Source organism: Microplitis demolitor, chromosome 8 (genome assembly GCF_026212275.2).
Source record: "Microplitis demolitor isolate Queensland-Clemson2020A chromosome 8, iyMicDemo2.1a, whole genome shotgun sequence".
In the NCBI taxonomy this organism is placed as follows: domain Eukaryota; kingdom Metazoa; phylum Arthropoda; class Insecta; order Hymenoptera; family Braconidae; genus Microplitis; species Microplitis demolitor.
This window is the reverse complement of record NC_068552.1, coordinates 5734460-5753121: the sequence shown is the minus strand read 5'-3', so window position 1 is coordinate 5753121 and position 18662 is coordinate 5734460. Positions and strand designations below refer to the sequence as shown.

At 36.1% G+C, this 18662-nt stretch overlaps 1 protein-coding gene across 1 annotated transcript; it reads right to left on the bottom strand.

Moving 5' to 3' along the window:
- Positions 1–2332: 2332 nt before the first annotated feature.
- On the bottom strand, positions 2333–2707 carry LOC103574199 (uncharacterized). The gene has a single exon (XM_008553596.1). It carries the CDS (start codon positions 2705–2707, stop codon positions 2333–2335), a length of 375 nt encoding a protein of 124 aa, XP_008551818.1.
- Between the last annotated feature and the right edge of the window lie 15955 nt (positions 2708–18662).

The following is an 18662-nucleotide window of genomic DNA, read 5'->3' as shown; positions in this document are numbered from 1 at the left end:
TTTTGAAAAAAACCATTTGTTTATAACATTAGTTAACAAAAAAAAAAAAAAACGGACGATCTGTTATAAATTTGTTTTAGAAAAATACTGTCGTTTGGTTGTATCGACATTTTATCGATTTTTTTTTCTGATTTTTCGTGTAAAAAACTTAGAAAAATTTCGACCTATCAAGCATCTGACGCGATTTGGCTGAGTAAGAGTGCGCGCGATAGGCAGCTATTCGTGCGAGAGACAGATGTCCGAGCGCGTCGCTCGTTCTTTCGTCATATCTCGCGATACATTTTTTTGTATGTTTTCATTTTAAACATTTTGTTTCATTTACACTGCCTCAACAAACCAGCGGTTCGGGAGTTATTTCGATTCAAACAATTAAACTGTTATTAACATCGTTTGCACCACCTCTCAACAAAATGGACCCAATTTTCGTGATCCTTGGTTCAAAATACATAAGAAACCGTTGAGTTTACCTGGCCTCAACAAAATGTATACGGGCTCTCCTCTTCAGCTGGAGGACTATATTAAAAATCCTCAAAGATTGATAGAAACATCCGGTCCAATCGAAATAGTGACGCAAATCCCGTTAATTTGCGATTCCATCTGGGGCTGTTATTTTGCGTATAAAACCACTTTTCGGGTGTGTAAAAAGGACGCATTAAACATAAAATAAAAATCTTATATGAATATCCGTTAATATCCGTTAAAAATATCAATTGTTTAAAAATTGTGAAAAGATTCAGTGTACAAGTGAATTGTAACTAAATCAGTAATAAAAAGACAAAAATCATAATTTCAACTTTTCGAGTTTCATTTGAGAGTAGCACATAAGTTCACATCCTACTATCACAGCCGCACCCATCCAACCGAATCCTACAGGAGGAAACAGAGTGAGCTGCAACGTTCTGGAGGGATCTAACCTGCCGTGTCTAAAAGAAAGAAACATCGAAAGGTAGGTGAAAGATTTACATTCGACTCTTTCATAACATAACAGGTTCAACACAAGAGCACCAGTCTCTTCGGAGACGTTTTGTGTTCTTACTTTTCGAAAGATCTACTATAAATCATAAATTATAGGGAGATCACTCTTCCTTGTATTCTTTACTGTTGTCCGCAACCTCCAAACCGCTCGTCTAAATTTTTCTATCGCTACCAAAGGGAGGAATCCCGGATAATTTATTTAAATTTAAGTGGCGGACATAACATATTACAAAATGTTATTTGGTTTTTTTTGTTGATAATTTTATTCTCTAGAAATGATTATTCGTAAAGTTTTTTTAAAATCTTGCATTGTTTTCTAGTTATTTTAATTTTAATTTTAAGCTCTCAAGAAAGTGGCTCTGATCGATTTCGAGAGCTCGACGTTAATGGTGATAACTGGAAAACAATGCGGAATTTAAAACAACTTTACAAACAATAATTTGTAGAAAATGAAATTGTCAACAAAAAAGACCTCATAACATTTTGTGATTAATCTGATAGTTTCACCGGAAAAGTAAAAAGATCTCGAAATTCACTTCGAGCTTTAATAACTTTTGAACAGGTGGATTTATCAAAAAATGATAAGAAACCTGTTTTGTAGAGCGTTCAATTTCCTACAAAAAAATAAATTAGTCTATTCGATCTATTGAGTCGTTAAAGATTTAATAATACTTAAAGCTAAAAAAACAATGTTTTCCATGTTATTTAAATGTGAAAATCGAATTTTTCAATTAGCTAGGTCTGTAATCGTCGTAGAATTTTTTTTCTTGCACGAAATTTTTTTTTTTTGTATTGAACTATGATTTTTCCACATGCACTGAAAAAAAAATCTTGCTCCGGAATGACGCACTCTAAAATACATTTGTATTATAAATTATAAAACCGTTATCAAATGTATAAAAATAATAATATTAATATTGTTGGAATATGTACATGTAAATAAATATAAAGATCATCTTTTATAAAGAAAATTACTGTCTATTTTTAGCATCAAATATAGTTAATACTGTTGGATTATTCCAACATTCCCCGCCCGTCATTCGTTACTCCAGTAACGAATAACTTATATGATGTCTTCGTTGATTGATAGCGGGCAGACCTTGACAATCGGTCTATTCAAGGTAGTAGTTTGTGTTCGGACGGTGACAACCTTGATGTGTCCGTCTGTGCCAGGATAGACCTCGATGATTCGATCCAACGGCCACTTGGCGGGTGGATACTGTTCGTCGACAACCAAGACCATATGCCCTGGCTTGAGCTTTGTTGATTTTTGTTTCCACTTATTAATGGCCTGGTATCGTTGGATGCATGAAGGTGACCACTGTGACCATAATCTTTCCGTCATCTGCCGAATAAGCTAGTATAGTGATAGGCGGTTGATCTGTTCTCCCTCTAGCATGGGCTCAGGCAGCAGATAAGGCGCCTCAACGATGAGAAAGTGCCCTGGAGTTAACATGGTGAGATCATCTGGGTCTTCAGTAATCTCACAGAGCGGCCTTGTATTCAGAATTGCTTCAATCTGAGTCAACAATGTCGTCATTTCCTCAAAAGTGAGCAGTTGTTCGCCAATGACGCGGCGTAGATGGTGTTTTACCGATTCAACTCCGGCCTCCCATTGACCTCCAAAATGTGGTGCAGCAGGTGGGTTGAAATGCCACTTAGTCCCTGAGTTGGCAAGTGAGTTGGTAAGTACAGTGGACTCCTCCGTGGCTGCAGTGAGTAACTCCGACATCTCTGCATCTGCTCTTTTGAAATTTGTTCCACAGTCACAGTACAGGTTGACGCATCGACCACGTCTGGCGATAAAGCGCCTGAATGCGGTTATCAAGGCGTCTGCAGAGTAGTCACTGACCAGTTCGAGGTGCAGGGCAGAGGTGGCGAGGCATACGAACAGTGCCAGCCATCCCTTCTAAGTTTTAGCTGCTCTTGCTTTCCAGGTTTTTATGATGAAAGGTCTAGTATAATCAACGCCTGAGTGGTAGACAGCCTTTGATTGTGGAACTCTGGTGGCTGATAGTATTCCTATTATCTGCTGTGCTCGCTGTTGACGGTAGCGAGCGCAACGGACACACGTTAATATGTCTGATCGCACAGGCGCACGGCCACCAAGGATCCAATAAGTGCTGCGCGTAAAGGACTAGGTGAGCTGAGTGCCACCATGCAGCATCCGGTGATGTACATCCTGAATTATTAACGTTGTGAGCTTTGCGTGTTTCAGCAGTATGGCTGGATGTTTGGCATCTGAAGTGAGATGTGAGTACTGCAGCCTACCTCCAGCTCGGAGAATTCCAAGCGTATCCAGTCGTGTCAGCGGATTAGACTTTGGTACCTGATATCCATCTTTTAGCATCCTGATTTCTACCGAGAAGTGAATTTTCTGGGTGAACTTGAGCCAAAATATTCTCGCTTGATCGAGATCTTCAGGAGTGATGGGGCTCTGATGGAGTGATGAGTTTGGCATTCTTTTGAACCGCAGCAGAGCTCTCTGACATGTTAAACCCTCATGTTTTCTAATCACCAGATCCGGCTCGAAGGACCAAATGTTTAGTTTATCTGTGATTTATTTATTCAATAATAATTAGTACAGCTGTGATGAATTTATCAGGTGCTAGTGAAAACAGAGTTGCAGAGGGTAGAACTAGAAGTTGACGCTGGTTTGCAACTGGATCTGGCTCACGCAACGTTTCTTCCTGACGAGAGTGCACGTTGCCAAATCTGCTTCGAAGTCTGTTTGGCTCGTTTGCTCGTACTCGTGTGCTCGTACTCTCGAATTTGCAGACTCTCGAATATCTATAAATCACTTTAGATCTCAGTGAAATTATCAAACATTAGGCGTAAGGAGAGAATGCGATAGGAATCATTGATCTGAGAGTGAATGAACAGTTCTCAGGGATCCACGACTGCGATGGGATCCATTGATCTAAGAATGAGTGAACAGTTTTCAGGGATCCACGACTGCGATAGGAGTCGTGATCTTGAGACAGAGTAAATAGCTCTCAGGTATCCATGACTGCGATGGGAGTCATGGGTCTTAGACAGGGTATTCTGAGAGAGGAAAGATATGTGCATGATCTTCCTGATCTCCCATGAGGATAGCAAAAGAGCGGAACATGAAAATAAGACCAGCACTATGGGAACTACTGGCTGAGCAATAGAAGTAGCTTTGACTCTACCCAGAGAAGGCATAGTTAATGTGAGTTACGTACCAACTTGCTAATTATAATGAATAATAGCAAGCCCTTCGACTACAAATTGCCCGGTGTAAGCTCCCACTGTCGAATTCTTAGCTGCGTGCTGCCGCGTATCGGGAGTGAAGATAGCTGATGATAGCTGATAATTGTTACCAGTCGAAGAAAAGAAATATCTGGATCTGCTGGATTAAATTGCAACCAGGAACGAGACGATTGCAAAGATCGCTATTTGAGAGTGAATCACTTAGCACTGAGTTGATGATAACGCAACAGAGAAGATTAATGAGATAACTTAGGAGAAATATTAATACTGGGAGATTGGAAACCAAGAACTGTTAACTACGACGGATCAGAAGGAACTGACTTCGTTGACCTGGGTTTCAGGACTCGGAGGTTGAAGAATTATATATAACAAAAAAAGGACTCGACTGTACTTGAGTATTTTTCCGTTGAAAAAATCCAGAATATTCTAGTTCGAAACAACGAAATTATTGGTTGAATGTTCTTTGCAACTGCAAGAAAAGTTTATATAAAAAAAAAAAACTTAAGATAGGAGAGAGTTGAGACGTTCCAGATGTCGACGTCTCGTTCAAGCGCTGCGTTGAGCCCATGGTTTATGGCCCCAGCGAGTGCTGCGAAGTCGTAAAAAAAGGGTTTTTAGGTTGTCTGGCTTGAAGGACGAGTTGTAAAAATTAGAAAGTTTAGGCAGAATTTTTACAAATAATAAGGATATTCTGACTAATTCTATCTAAACTTGCTATTATTCATTATAATTAGCAAGTTGTTACGTAACTCACATTAACTATGCTTTCTCAGGGTAGAGTCGAAGCTTCATCTATTGCTCAGCCAACAGTTCCCATACTTCTGGTCTTATTTTCATGCTCGCTCTCTTGCTATCTTCATGGGAGAACAGGAAGATCGTGCCCGTATCTTTCCTCTCTCAGAGTACTCTGTCCAAGACCCATCACTCCCATCGCAGTCATAGTTACCTGAGTACTAATCACTCTGTCTCAGGATCACGACTCTCATCGCAGCCGTGGATCTCTGAGAACTGTTCATTCACTTTCAGATCAATGACTCCTATCGCAGCCTTTCCTTACGCCCAACGTTTGACAATTCCACTGGAACCTAGCGTCAACTTCTAGTTCTACCCTCTGCAATTCTGTCTTCACCAGCACCTGATGAATTCATCACAGCTGTTCTAATTACTATTAAATGAATTACTCACAGATAAACTAAACTAATACATATTTTTTTTTATTTAAATTTACATGATTCTAGAAAGAAGATTAGGATTTCTTACCGCATGTATACACGAATTTAGATTAAGTAAGGTGATGCACAGTATTCAGCGATAATGCTCATCTTAAAGAATGAAATCTAGTAAGAATTACAAGAAAGAAAGCAAATGCATAATCTAAGGTAGGACCGAGATGAAATAAAACATTTCAAAGCAGCTAAGGTCAGCTGTTCTTGCTTACGTCTGCACTTGTCTGTAAGCCTGTTAAAGTGTAGTTCGTGATGTCATAGATACCTCTGGGGTCCCTGGTGCTTAAGACTATAGTCAGCTAAGCCAAAGTTTGATAAAATAGATAATTGTGTCTGAATTGATTATAGGCAGGACATCTGAATAAGACGGGATCGAAGGTTTCGTACACTGTGATTGCAGCTTAGGCAGAGTTTTTTGTATAAGAATTTACAAGTGGATACGGTTTCTATAGATGGGTTAAACCAGTATTGATTGATTAATTTAAGTTGAGCTAGGATTTTTTAAGCAGCATAGGGATTTCGCATCTTAGATTAAAGGCGTTCTTCCCAGTGATTCTAAAAAATTCTAATTATCATGCAATAGAATAAAATAGACTTGTTACATCCTATAAACCTGGTCGATGACTGTTATTTTTAAATACTATTTTCGAGTGGGCTTTCCAATCAGAGGGGTCCCAATTGCCCCAAGATTGGCAGGCGTCAAATGTACAGAGAAATCTTTTAATTAAAGCGGCATAATTAAGGGGGTTTCTGCTTATGATGGTTTGTTTTTGAAGTCTTTCTCGGAAATTTTTTTTTAGTGACCAATGAAAAGATAGAACTCTGAATTTTTTACAATTTATTTATTAATATTTTAAAAGTTTGTAAAAGAAATTTCAAGTAAAAATCTTCATTACAACGTAAGTTGTACCACTCTGAAGACACCCGCTTTGAGAAAAAGTACGCTCACTTCCTCCACGATTTCGGCTTATTAAAAAAAAAAAAAAAAAAAAAAAAAAAAAAAAAAAAAGTTAAGCCGGCTGACCCTGCAGGCTAGCCCCGAAACGTTCCGCAGTTTTCAAGCTCAGACAGCTCGAAAACACTTTTGTGAAAATACTTATTCGAGCTCGATGAGCTCAGCAATATGTTTGTGTTGTTGAGCTCTTTCAGTTTCAATAAACAGTTTCTAAAGATTTGTTCACATTTTACTCAATCAAATCAATAAATTCAGACTGAAGTCTGATTTGAAAAGAGACTTCGATGAGTTTTGGATCAAATCAGAGAGTTAATATATAAAATATCCGAAAAAAGCGTAAAAAACAGTGATTTTTCTTATATTTTTTGGATAATATCACTTAAACTAACGAAATGATTGCAATAAATTCTGTACTATCCGAAAGAGACTGTAAACTAATAGACTTGGTTCAATTTCGGGTACATTTGATAACTTATATAGTGAGTTATCCTGGGAAAATGATGACAATTCTTATTTTTGAAATATTTTATCACCAATATCTTTTGAACTAATAAACCGATTTTGACATTTGACGTAGCATTTAGTGCAGCGGTGGCATTCTTTAAAAAGATCCCTTTTTTTAAATTTCGTTGTTAACGATATCTCTTAAACGAATGGATCAATTTTGATGTAGTCCAAGATCCCAGAGCGATAATATACAACTTATTTTCTAAAGCATAGAAATTTCGGTTCTAAGTAGTCTCTCATGTAGTTTTTAATACCTATACGTTTGTGGAGTTGACTCGGTGACAACTGCGCAGGTACCAGGTGAGAAAGGTAGCTAAAAATCAGAGTTAGTTAACTGAAATTTTGATGACTGATTTTTATATATATTTTGTAGAATATTACTCTGAAGTAATATCAAAAAAGTCAGACGCTTTCCATGGGTCAGATCTTTTGTCAGACGCTTTAAAGCTCTACATAAAATGAATGAATTTAATTTATTTTTAAATGTCTGATTTTTATATATGTTATTAAGATAAATATTACAAAGTTATATTCAATCAGTCAGACAAATTGTAATGACCAAAAAACGCCTAAACACAAAAATTACTCAACTATGAGTATGAGCGCGAGAGCACTATGTCTATGCGGTTCAGAGCAAACTATTTCAATATTTGAAAAATACTTACTGCTTTTCATTTCATATTTTTGCATATCTATTTGAATAAGATGAAATTTTTGATTGAAATAATAATCATTTTAAAAGTAATTATGTATATTACAGATGTTATGTCCGGATTTAATTAATTAATAATAATTCATTATTGGAAATGGTCGTGTGGACCTCAAGTGGGAGGCATCGGGCGAACAGGGTGATTTTCTTAGAGGATTAACTCTGGGCTTTATTTTTATTGTGAGAACTCGAACGATAAACCCCGCAGGGGCCTCTCTGTAGTTTCGATGCAGAATTTGGATGCAATACGTTAAAGAATTTGGTAATTGCACATACCTTACGTTGTTCGCTGCTTACTTCTAAGTTTGTCTTTGGACTGCAACTTCTGTGAACGGCTTCTGATGATCTCTGACTGAAAGATGATTTGGTCCAGCAAGAAAGGATGTGGTTCTTAATATTAGAAATAATCTAATATTCAGGTTTTCCCAATGATAGATGTTTATTGAAATATTTCCCTATAGGCTCGCCGTACTCAGTTCACAAGATGTTAAATTTGTTCTTAACACTAAGATTCTTTTTTTTAACTTAAATCTCTGGGATTTACACTTAACTATTAAATTTAACTTATGGTTTTACGCTTTGAATTTATTGAGTTTTAGCTCATACGAGTTCAATCTGAATCTCCGACTCCAGCAATTCACTCGGACGAGAGTTGCTATTTATACACTTAACATTTATTATAAAAATCACCCACGCCGTGTGGTGATTTTCGGAAAGAAAAGTATAATTTAAAAGACTATTTTGGAAAATAAATATAAATCTAACAGTAACAAGCAACTTGCCACGCCTACTCGAGTGCAATATCGAGACGATCTTCCCATGAGATTTTATAGTCTACTTGACTGTTTAGATTTTATAAATGAAAATGAACTAATCGGTTTAAGAGAAATAGAAAATAGAAAAATCGGGTTGCTTAAACGTACCAAGGTTTAGAACTCACGCGGGCCAGGAAGGAAGATACATTAACTTCTCAAGCGTCATAGGTTGCCGCACCTTGGTGTTCGTTGTTTTTATCACCTCGGTTCGCGGTTCTAGAGGGAATAATTTAGTATACATAATTGGATGAATTTAGAATACAGTCAAGTGTAATTCCCTGATTGGAGGAAACGTTGACGACTTGCAACGATGTGTTGGCCGAAGTTGCTATCCCTAGAATTGTTAACGCTGCACTTTACAGCGAGCGCGGCAAAGAGGCCACTTCAATAAATACGGCGCCAGATATAACACAGATATATAGGAAAAAATGAATTTTTTCGGAGCGATTGTCTTTTAAAAAGAATCATTTTTATTTTATTTTAAAAAAGATATCAATTGTAATAATTTTAGTAAAAAAAAATAATTAATCATTATGAATTAATGAAATTATTTGATTGTCTCTTAATCATCTTCATCATCGTCTTAGTTTTAAAATATTTTGGCACTTTTTGAACGTCTCTTTTGAAAATAGTATTAATTTATCATGAGATTTTTTACAAAATGTACATTTTAAAGATGGTTCCGAGGTTTCTTCCATATTTTCTATTGAAATAACTTGATATGACTTACAAATCACACGATATAACTGTCAAAAACATGTGGTCTCATAAATCCGAATATAGAACTGTACTGTATACTATACGGTGTGTGCACCTGGTATATACACATGAGGGTGTCTCTTATTAACCGAATTAGATTTCTTTACTTGGCCATGGTATGAATCATTTATTTGTGATCCAAAAGTGATAAAAAAAAAATAAAAAAGTTAATTCTAATGCCATTTAACCCTGCCTAAGTAATGATACATTTTCATTTTAGTACAATGAGAAAAATTTTAGTACTAGCTTAAAAATAAGTGCACAACAATAACTAATACATTGGTTTGTCGGATATTTTCCGCTCTTCAAAAATAGTCTCTTATGTTTTTCTCGTGAGTTTAACTGTTAAAGATATGAAGTCAAATATTGAAGGTCAAAGTTTGATTCGTTAAAAAAAATTTGCGTTTTTGTTTGAAATTTTATAATTTCTATCAACTCGACTTAAAGTTAAGCACTATAAACTTTCTTGTAGGAAATTTATCGCTCTTCAAGAAAGATTTCCTACATTTTTTTCGTAAATCCAGCCATTTAAGTGATATCAAAGCTCAAAATTGATAGATTTAAAAAATAGTGTTTTTCGATTACAATTCTATATATCTTCAGCAAACGGATATTGACATAGGCTTCTAACAAGTTTTTGTTGGAAATTTACCGCTCACCAAAAAAGGTCATTTTAATTTTTTTGATAAACTCAACCGTTTAAGAGATGTTTAAGCTCGAAATGAAAGAAATTTTTTATGTCATCAGAGCAAAATTTTGAGTTGGCTTTTGAAACTTTTCCGTCAACTTAAAGCTTGAATATCTCTTAAACGGTTGAGTTTATCAAAAAAATTGAAGAGATATTTTTTTAGAGCGGTAAATTTTCAACAGAAACTTATTAATATCCTATGTTAATATCTGTTTGTTGAAGATTTATGGAATTTTCATCGAAAAACACTATTTTTTAAATCTATTAATTTTTAGCTTCGATATCACTCAAATGGTTGGATTTACGAAAAAAGTGTAAGATAATTTTTTTGAAGAGCGATAAATTTCCTACAAGAAAGTTTATAGTGCTTAATATTATGTCGAGTTGTAAAAGATTTAACATTTTAAACAAAAACGCAAATTTTTTTAAACAAATCAAACTTTGACCTACAATATCTCTTGAACAGTTGGACTCACGGATAAAACATCAGAAACCTTTTTTGAAGAGCGAAAAATTTCGAACATAAATATGTATTAGTCATTGCTGTGCACTTATTTTTAAGCAAGCATTGGAATTTTTTTCATTGTACTAAAATGAGAATGTATCAATACTTAGGCAGGGTTAAACGGCACTAGAATAAACTTTTTTATTTTTTATTTTTATCATTTTTGGATCACAAATAAATGATTTATATCATGGCTAACTAAAAAAATCTAATTTGGTACATAACGGACACCCAAATACACATACACAAACAGTAGACTGAAACAGATTGTGAGTTTAAGAAGGAGAACCGAGTTACCATGGATGTCTCACTCGCTCGGAAACGCATGTATAGTGCTCTCGCGCTCATACTCATAGTTGAGTAATTTTTGTGTTTAATGTGACTGATTGAATATAACTTTTGTGTTTATAACTTTTGTGTTTTTTGTGACTGATTGAATATAACTTTGTAATATTTATCTTAATAACATATATAAAAATCAGACATTTAAAAATAAATTAAGTTCATTTATTTTATGTAGAGCTTTAAAGCGTCTGACAAAAGATCTGACCCATGGAAAGCGTCTGACTCTTTTGATATTACTTCAGAGTAATATTCTACAAAATATATATAAAAATCAGTCATCAAAATTTCAGTTAACTAACTCTGATTTTTAGCTACCTTTCTCACCTGGTACCTGCGCAGTTGTCACCGAGCCAACTCCACAAACGTACAGGTATTAAAAACTACACGAGAGACTACTCAGAACCGAAAGTTCTATGCTTCAGAAAATAAGTTGTGTCTTATCTCTTCGGGATCTTACTCTAATGGTTAAGGTGGCATCCAACGTGGCTAGAAGCATTTTAGAGCTGATTAGATTTTGGTATCAATCCATAGAGTAAGTTAGAAGTTTTTAAAAAAAAAATCATTTTCGGAAAAACTCTACTTTTGAAATATCTTTGAACATACTGTACTGATTATGCTTAATTTCTTCTAATGATAATAATAAAATTTTAATTTCTTCTAATGATAATAATAAATGTAACTCAAAATAATAAATACTTGATTGAATGATTACTGTTTTTGTAAAAATAAATAATACTATTACATTTATTAAAATAAAAATTTAAAATGCTTAAAAATTGTTAAATTTTGCTGATATCAGCAAGGTCAAGAATCTTTTACTTTTATTTTCATTATTTAAGAATTATTCCATTTGTTGTTTTCATTGTTCTTAACATATTTTTTTACTTTTAACGTTACTATTCTTATTCGAAACTATTTTCACAGTATACTGTGAACTATTTTAACGGGTAAGTCTGTTTTTCTTGTTCCACATTTTTCCATTTCGGACCATAAAATTAGAGAGAGAAAGAGGGAGGAGAAAAAATATTTGTAATAATACTTCTCCCGTCCCCCCAGGAAGCAACTGAATTTTATTCTTTTGTTTCCTGATAGATTAATATTCTTTCAGGCCGAGAAAAAAGAAAATGTGCAACGGATTCGTTCGTAATTCACGGGATTTTCCGGAATCATACCCTTTTCCTACCATAGAGGAGTTAGATTTATCAGAAATTCGACCCTTGTGGTATGATTACTTCGATCCCGTATTTTTGTTTGTCACTTATCAGTATGAGGTCGATTGGTTGCATTCTATTGCCCCTTTCGTCCCCCCTACTGATTCACAAGGTGTAGTTACGACATTGCTGGACGTCATTGTTATTGTTATTTATTTCTCTTAATTTTTTAGTTTGATTTTTTTTTTTTTTTTTTTATAAGTGTAATAATATTTACAGTATGCTGTCACTCACTTGCATTTGAATTATACTGACGATTATTTGCTCAATCGCGGGACTTTGTTGGAAAGTTTGAGAGATATTCGAGACATCAGAGAGTACCGAAGAAATCTTCGATTTTCAAATTATCGTTTACAAGAATTTCCGTTAATCTGGCTATTTGAATGTTAATTCAAAAAAAAGTTTATTAAAATCATTATTAAACAGTCGAATTGTAACAAGGAAATTTTAGTTATAACTTCCAGGTTTTCCTCATTTCAAAATTTCTTTTCTAACGAGTTTTTTTTTTCAAAAACCAGAAACGATTTTACGTTCTATTACTAATTATTAAGATTAAAAAAAATTTTTTTTTTGTCAAATAACATCGTTCCATATTATTGTATTGAACGTTCGTGTCGCCCAGCCTCTCATTTTTCAGCTAATCGTGACATTCTTTCCTCAAGACTGTCATTCAAGTGTTTAACTTTGCACAATTAACATATCTTCATCGTTCGGGCAAAAGTATGACCTTGACGATCCGATTTACTATTTTGTTAGATCTGACTTAGAATTTGCCTATATTAGGTGAATCTTTTCAATTTGGAACCCGGAGGTACAAATTTTGGATTGTTATTATTATTGTGGTGTGAGAAATAATTTATTACATGTAAGTTGCACAAAGTTAATCTGAATTGGTGGTTTTAAAATTTATTCGTGATTATCGTTTCCAAAGGACGTAATTTATTGAGTATTATTCGAATACTTCGTACCCCTTGTCCTGCTGTCCCAGTAGATTGAAGCGGGAATTATTTTTCGCATGGAGTAAACACGTTTGGAGGACTAAGGAAAAGGACGCTTCCGATGATGAGGATGATGACTGGCTACTGGATATAGAGACAATCGATTGGTTGTTCGACGGGATTACTGGAATCGATGAGGATTTGGGATTGGAGACATGAGAAGATTCAATGGATTTCGATGAGGAGGTAGATCCTTTCGATCCAGCCGTTGGTAGATAAATGAAAGTATTTGACAACCATTTACTTATTGTTACGTCATCTTGTTCAAATAAAGAGTGACGATTGGAAATTCTTTGTGTGTGTTTATTTTCTATTTTGGTTTCCACATGAGTCCAAAAAAAAACGAATTTTCTCTTTTCTTTTTTTGTAATTTGATTGAATTATTAGCGATTTTGTTAGTCGCATGCTAAGTGAAGTTGTCTGTTTTGATTGAGGTGAGTAAAAAAAATTTCTCTCCCCTTTTTTTTTTCATTAATTTATCCGGCTAGATCTTAACTAAAATTTTAGTGATATAGAATGGTGAAATGAAGGAGTTGATCTGAATGGAAGAAAGAGAAAGAAAAGGAGTTTGAACGTGGATGTATCCTGTATGAATTGGTACGAGTTTTAATAAAGTCCAAAGGAAACCTCAGTTGGAGTTCGACGGAAGGATAATTATTAAGGTAAGAATATCTGATTTGATTTGACAGAAGAAAACCTTTAATTTAATAATTGTTCTAAATTTTAGGGAAATCTCTTAGCACTCTCTGGGTTATGTTATCATTTAAAATTTTTCTATGTTTGATTCTCCTTGTTTTTTTTTCTTTAGCTTATTTTTTCGAATCGAATGTATTTTTCAATTTTTGCTGGTTAAGTAGGAATCTTCTTCAAAAGAAAGGTTTTGAATTAATGAACATAATTTTACGAAGATCAAAATAAAGAGAGAATTTCCCTGAAAACTCACGCGTGATTTTTTTTTCTAGGTTTGGTGCTACTCAAACTGGAGGTGCGTAGTCGCTGAGTCTGAAGACTCTCTCTCCCCTTGTTGGTATTGTTGGTTTGGTGCTGGTTGACGGAGATCTATTTGGAGTTACACGCTATAACGTGTCCTTGAGTTCTATCACCTCGATTTTGTTTTGATTTAATTCATAGTGTCGATTTCCGCAGGTAAGTTTGGTTTCTCTATCTGAATATTGAGAATTCTTTACTGCCTTTCGGTTTTTCTTGCAGGTGAAAGAGCTTCTTCTACAGCACAGGCAGAATTTGAAGAAGATTGGGACTATAATGATGATCCCCAACACCGCCACGGCAGACAAATTCCCTGCTGTCATTTCCCGGTGTGTTTCGTCTTCTTGATGATGGAGAGAAATCTCGAACATTCGGTTTTCTGCTTCCTCTAGCACTGCTCCCCTGGGTTTGAATTTGTTGACACTTTGGAGAGGGTTGATATTGGTTTTTGAGAAAAATCCGGGTATCTTTGATTTAGCCGATAGATTCGGTGAGAGAGACTGTAAGGTCAAATTTAATTTCGGCAGAGTTATTTTGAGCTGAGTCATCTCTTCCTTTATGCTCTTCAGTTAATATCTTCCATTTCTGACTTCGCATCCGTTCTTAATATGGACCATTCCAGTTCCATCGATGAAATAATCCTTTTCGATTTAGTTAGAACATTTGATGATTAATTTTTCTTCTACACAAGTCGAATATGCCCAAGCGTTTGGTTGATAGAGTTTTATCCAGGTGGTCTTGCACTTGGGAATAATGCGAACATTGCAGGTCCGCATGACTTCTTCGGTTGACTTCATTAATAGTCTCATTTCGCAGTCAACTTCGTCCGGTTTTTCCATGGATTGGAATGGAATCTCCGGACGGCAGGATAGGTCATTTTCGATATTCTTGCACTTTTTGATATAGTCGTTATCTGCCAAGTAATATTGTTGCAGAACAGGATCAGTGATCAGAAATTTCTCTGATGGTAATATGGCTAGAGTTTGTGTTTTACCATTCAGATTCTCTGGTTTTGGTAATGGTGTCATCTCATATGATAATAATGGAGTTTTGTGAAACAAGGGCAGAGTTACTATAATGAGTAAGTATCCTTTCGCCCTTGCTACTTTGACTGTTGATACTGATGACAAGGTTGAAATTTCCATTCTATCAATTCGCTGTAGTGGATTTAAATTGGGATGTTTCTTCATGATGTCAATGGTTGCTTGATATAGTCGCTTGGGTGAAATGGTCTGTGGCGAAAGTCTTCCTGCTTTGGCTCCTTCAATAATAGTTTCCGCTTCTCTCAGGACCCTGAGGTGATTGGAGGCTATTTCTTGTCGTTCGTCCCCCAACATTATGACTTTCACTACATATGTTAGTAATTTATACGCTTCTTGAGTTGCATCTGCAACCGCTTTGGTTGCATTAGCCAGGGTATCCAAATTGGCTTTCATTTGTGCTTCGCTCTCGAGAATGGTGTTAATTTCGCTCCTAACGATATGGGTGGCGTTTTTCATCAAGTGCGTTATTTCTGCGTTATCTCGACATAATTTGTCAAGCTCTTTGGAGATATGTTCTTTATCATCAAAATCCATGGTTCCGAATAATTCCCTGGCAAACGTACCCACAAATCCGAACCATGGAACTCGTTGATTCCGGTTATTAGGTAAAGTTTTAAATTCCGTTTTTTCAAGAAGCTGTCTCAGTCGATTCTTGGCTGGATTTATTTCTTCTTTTAGTTCAGACATGAGGTCAAGTTTCAAATAGTGCATACAGGACCCTGTATCTACTACTTTAGCACATTTGAACAAGGTCGACTGCAGGTGATCCCATTGGAAAGGGTACATGTCGATTAATTTTTTGGACGTTGATGGATGAAATAATCCGCCAGTTTTCTTCTATGAGGTGAATCCTTTTAAAGGGGTCGTATAAAAGACCTGGGTTATGTACCAATGGTTGAATGGTGAGGACATCCTCAGGTTGACTGTTCCCCATGGTGATAAGCAGAACCAACATTCGTCTTTTCATGATTGTCAGCAGTTCGTGGATTTGAAACAGAAAACTTTGTAAAGTTTAATTTTTTTGGTTCACGGCCGGTTTGGCTTTATTAGGATTGGTAAGTTTACGCTTTCCTTTTTTATTTTCATAAATAAGGCTACCAAATTCGTTGATTTCTACGAGTTGGTAAGGCCCTATATAATAAGCATCTAGTTTATTTTTCCGAGGTTCTTTTAAAACGTAAATGTAATCATTTACTTTGAACTTTTTCGAATTGATACGTCTATCAAATCGAATTTTCGACTCTTCTTTAGATTTAATTAGACAATCTGAGGCAATTTGTCTGACATTAGCTAATCTTCCCATAAAATCAGCTAGATATTCTGGGTAAGTTTCGATTTTTGAATAGTCCAGGAATTGGGCGGGTAACCATGCCTTCCCCCCAAACATCACCTCAAATGGGGTGAACTTGGTGGAAGTATGCACACTGGTATTATAATTCATCATGGCCATGCTTAAATACCTGTCCCAATTCGGATATCTGTCAGTAACGACACGTAAAAAGTCTATTAAAGGTTGATGGCTCCTTTCTAAGGATCCATTAGATTGTGGATAGTAACCAGAAGTGGTTAATCTCTGTATTTTTAAAACCTTTGATAATTGTTGGATTATTTTGCTGGTAAAAGAGGTTCCTTTATCCAAAAGGATTACTCTTGGGCAACCGTAATAACAGATATATCGGTCAATCAAGGCTTCGGCAACAGAAGTTGATCGTATGTCAGGTATCGGGACAACTGTTACTGCTTTAGAGAAGTTGTCTTGAATGGTCAAAATATGGACATTTCCGTTTCTTGTCATCGGAAGTGGACCAGCTGTGTCGATGGAAATTTTCTCGAAAGGTTTGAGCGGTGTGTCTGTTATTATCATGGGTTGTTTCGTTTTAATTCGCGTTAATTTATTCTTCTGACAGACTTCACAGTTTTGAATGAAGTGATGAATTTTTTCTTTCATTCCCGGCCAATAGAATCTTTCGCGAATACGCCAGTATGTTTTCACTACTCCCTTGTGCCCAGCGAAGGCACTTCAATGCAACTTTCACAAAGAGTTACTTCGACTGGACAATCTCCCAGTTCTTGTGAGAGATAAGTTTTGATGTTCAAATCGTCAAAGTCGTCTCCCTGTTTCGCTATTCGGAACGTGTTAACTTCATGTTTAAACACAGAAGTCCGAAGGTTTCGCAATCTTTCTATTAAGTTTCCTGTATCGATTTTTTCGAAATGGTTTTTCTTTATAAAAACTGTAAAAATAAGGCAACGTCCTAATTTTGTGACCAATACATCACCTATTTTTGGACTTGCAGCCTTTAAGTCCTCTTTATTGATAAACGTGAGATCTCTTAAAAGTCGAGAGACTGGTTTCATCATTTCGCAGTCGAGAGAAAGAAAATGTACCATGTGATCACGAGCGTACGTGATTCCGTCTCGACTTTCTAAAAATTTTATTTGTTTTGTCGGCGTTTTTGGAGGTCTATTAGAATCAGTATCCGATGAAGATAAAATCTCGGATGCTGATCTTTTCTGGCTTTGTGTATAAACTGCAAGTTCGGAAGCCGGAGGATCAGCAGGATACCATAGGGTCGGTATTAAGTTTTTCGGACGAGGAGTATTTTTTACTGGCCAGTCCCCCAGTTGTTCGGCTGCAACTATGGTAGGATTTTGTTACTCTTTGCGATTATTATCGGAGATGATTGCAGAATTTCTCGCTTCTTGGTTTTCGACCTGAATTATTGTAGGTTGTTCGATTTGATCAATTTCCGATGTGCTCAATACGGAAGGATGATCTGAGTTTTCCACAGTTACATCATGGGAATTATTCTGTGATGTTAGTGTAAGTTCGTTGTCATTATTTCCATTTGTACCGTTATCGCTCATCGTTCGTACTGGTGATTTTTCGGGTTGCGCCATACTGGACGATGCTGCTGGGATATCTTCTATGTTTAAGGTTTGACATGTGGAAGGTCTTGGTATGATGGTAGATTGCTGTCTACTGCCTTCAACTTCCCCATTCCAATAAAAAGTTTTTGAAGTTTCGTCATGTTCAAGGTCTTCGTAAACGTCTTGAACTGGTCTAAGAAGTGTTCTTTTCCAGATAGAAGTCGCTGGATCTACTTCAATTGTTAAATATTTTTCTCTTAAGTTGGTTGATTGATTCACTTGTTCTGGAGTTGCAGGGGCACTTTCTACCTGCACCTCTGTGCCGGATACGCTGGCCACACTAGTGTCATCGTCCTCGATTTCCGTGCCTGAGTTTTCTCGGAGAAATTCCTCTTCTTCTTCTTCGTCTTCTTTCTCTGAATCAGTTGACACTTCTTCCTCATATTCGTGAGGAAGACGGCTAGCGTGGAGAAATTTTTGGACTTCTTCTACCCCCTCAGGGCTAGGAGCAGGGAGTAGATTGATATAATCCTCTGGTCGCGCCGTTGGACGCTTTTCGAACATTTTTGCTGTTTCAGGTCGGGTTGCCAAAAATTCTTCAAATCGATCGGCTGCTCTTCGCAGTTCTTCGCGAAATTTTTGTCGCTCCATAGCTTCTGGTGTATCTTCGCTGTCGTCAGCTGCTCTTTTCAGCTTCTACCAATAGGTACTCGGCATTCATCAAGCGGACTGCCTCCTCTTCCTCGGCATCGTCCACAGCAGTCGTTTCTTCCACTGACGGTTCTTTTTCTTTTTCAATTTCTTCACCGGCAACGGGAGGATCTGTAGAAAATA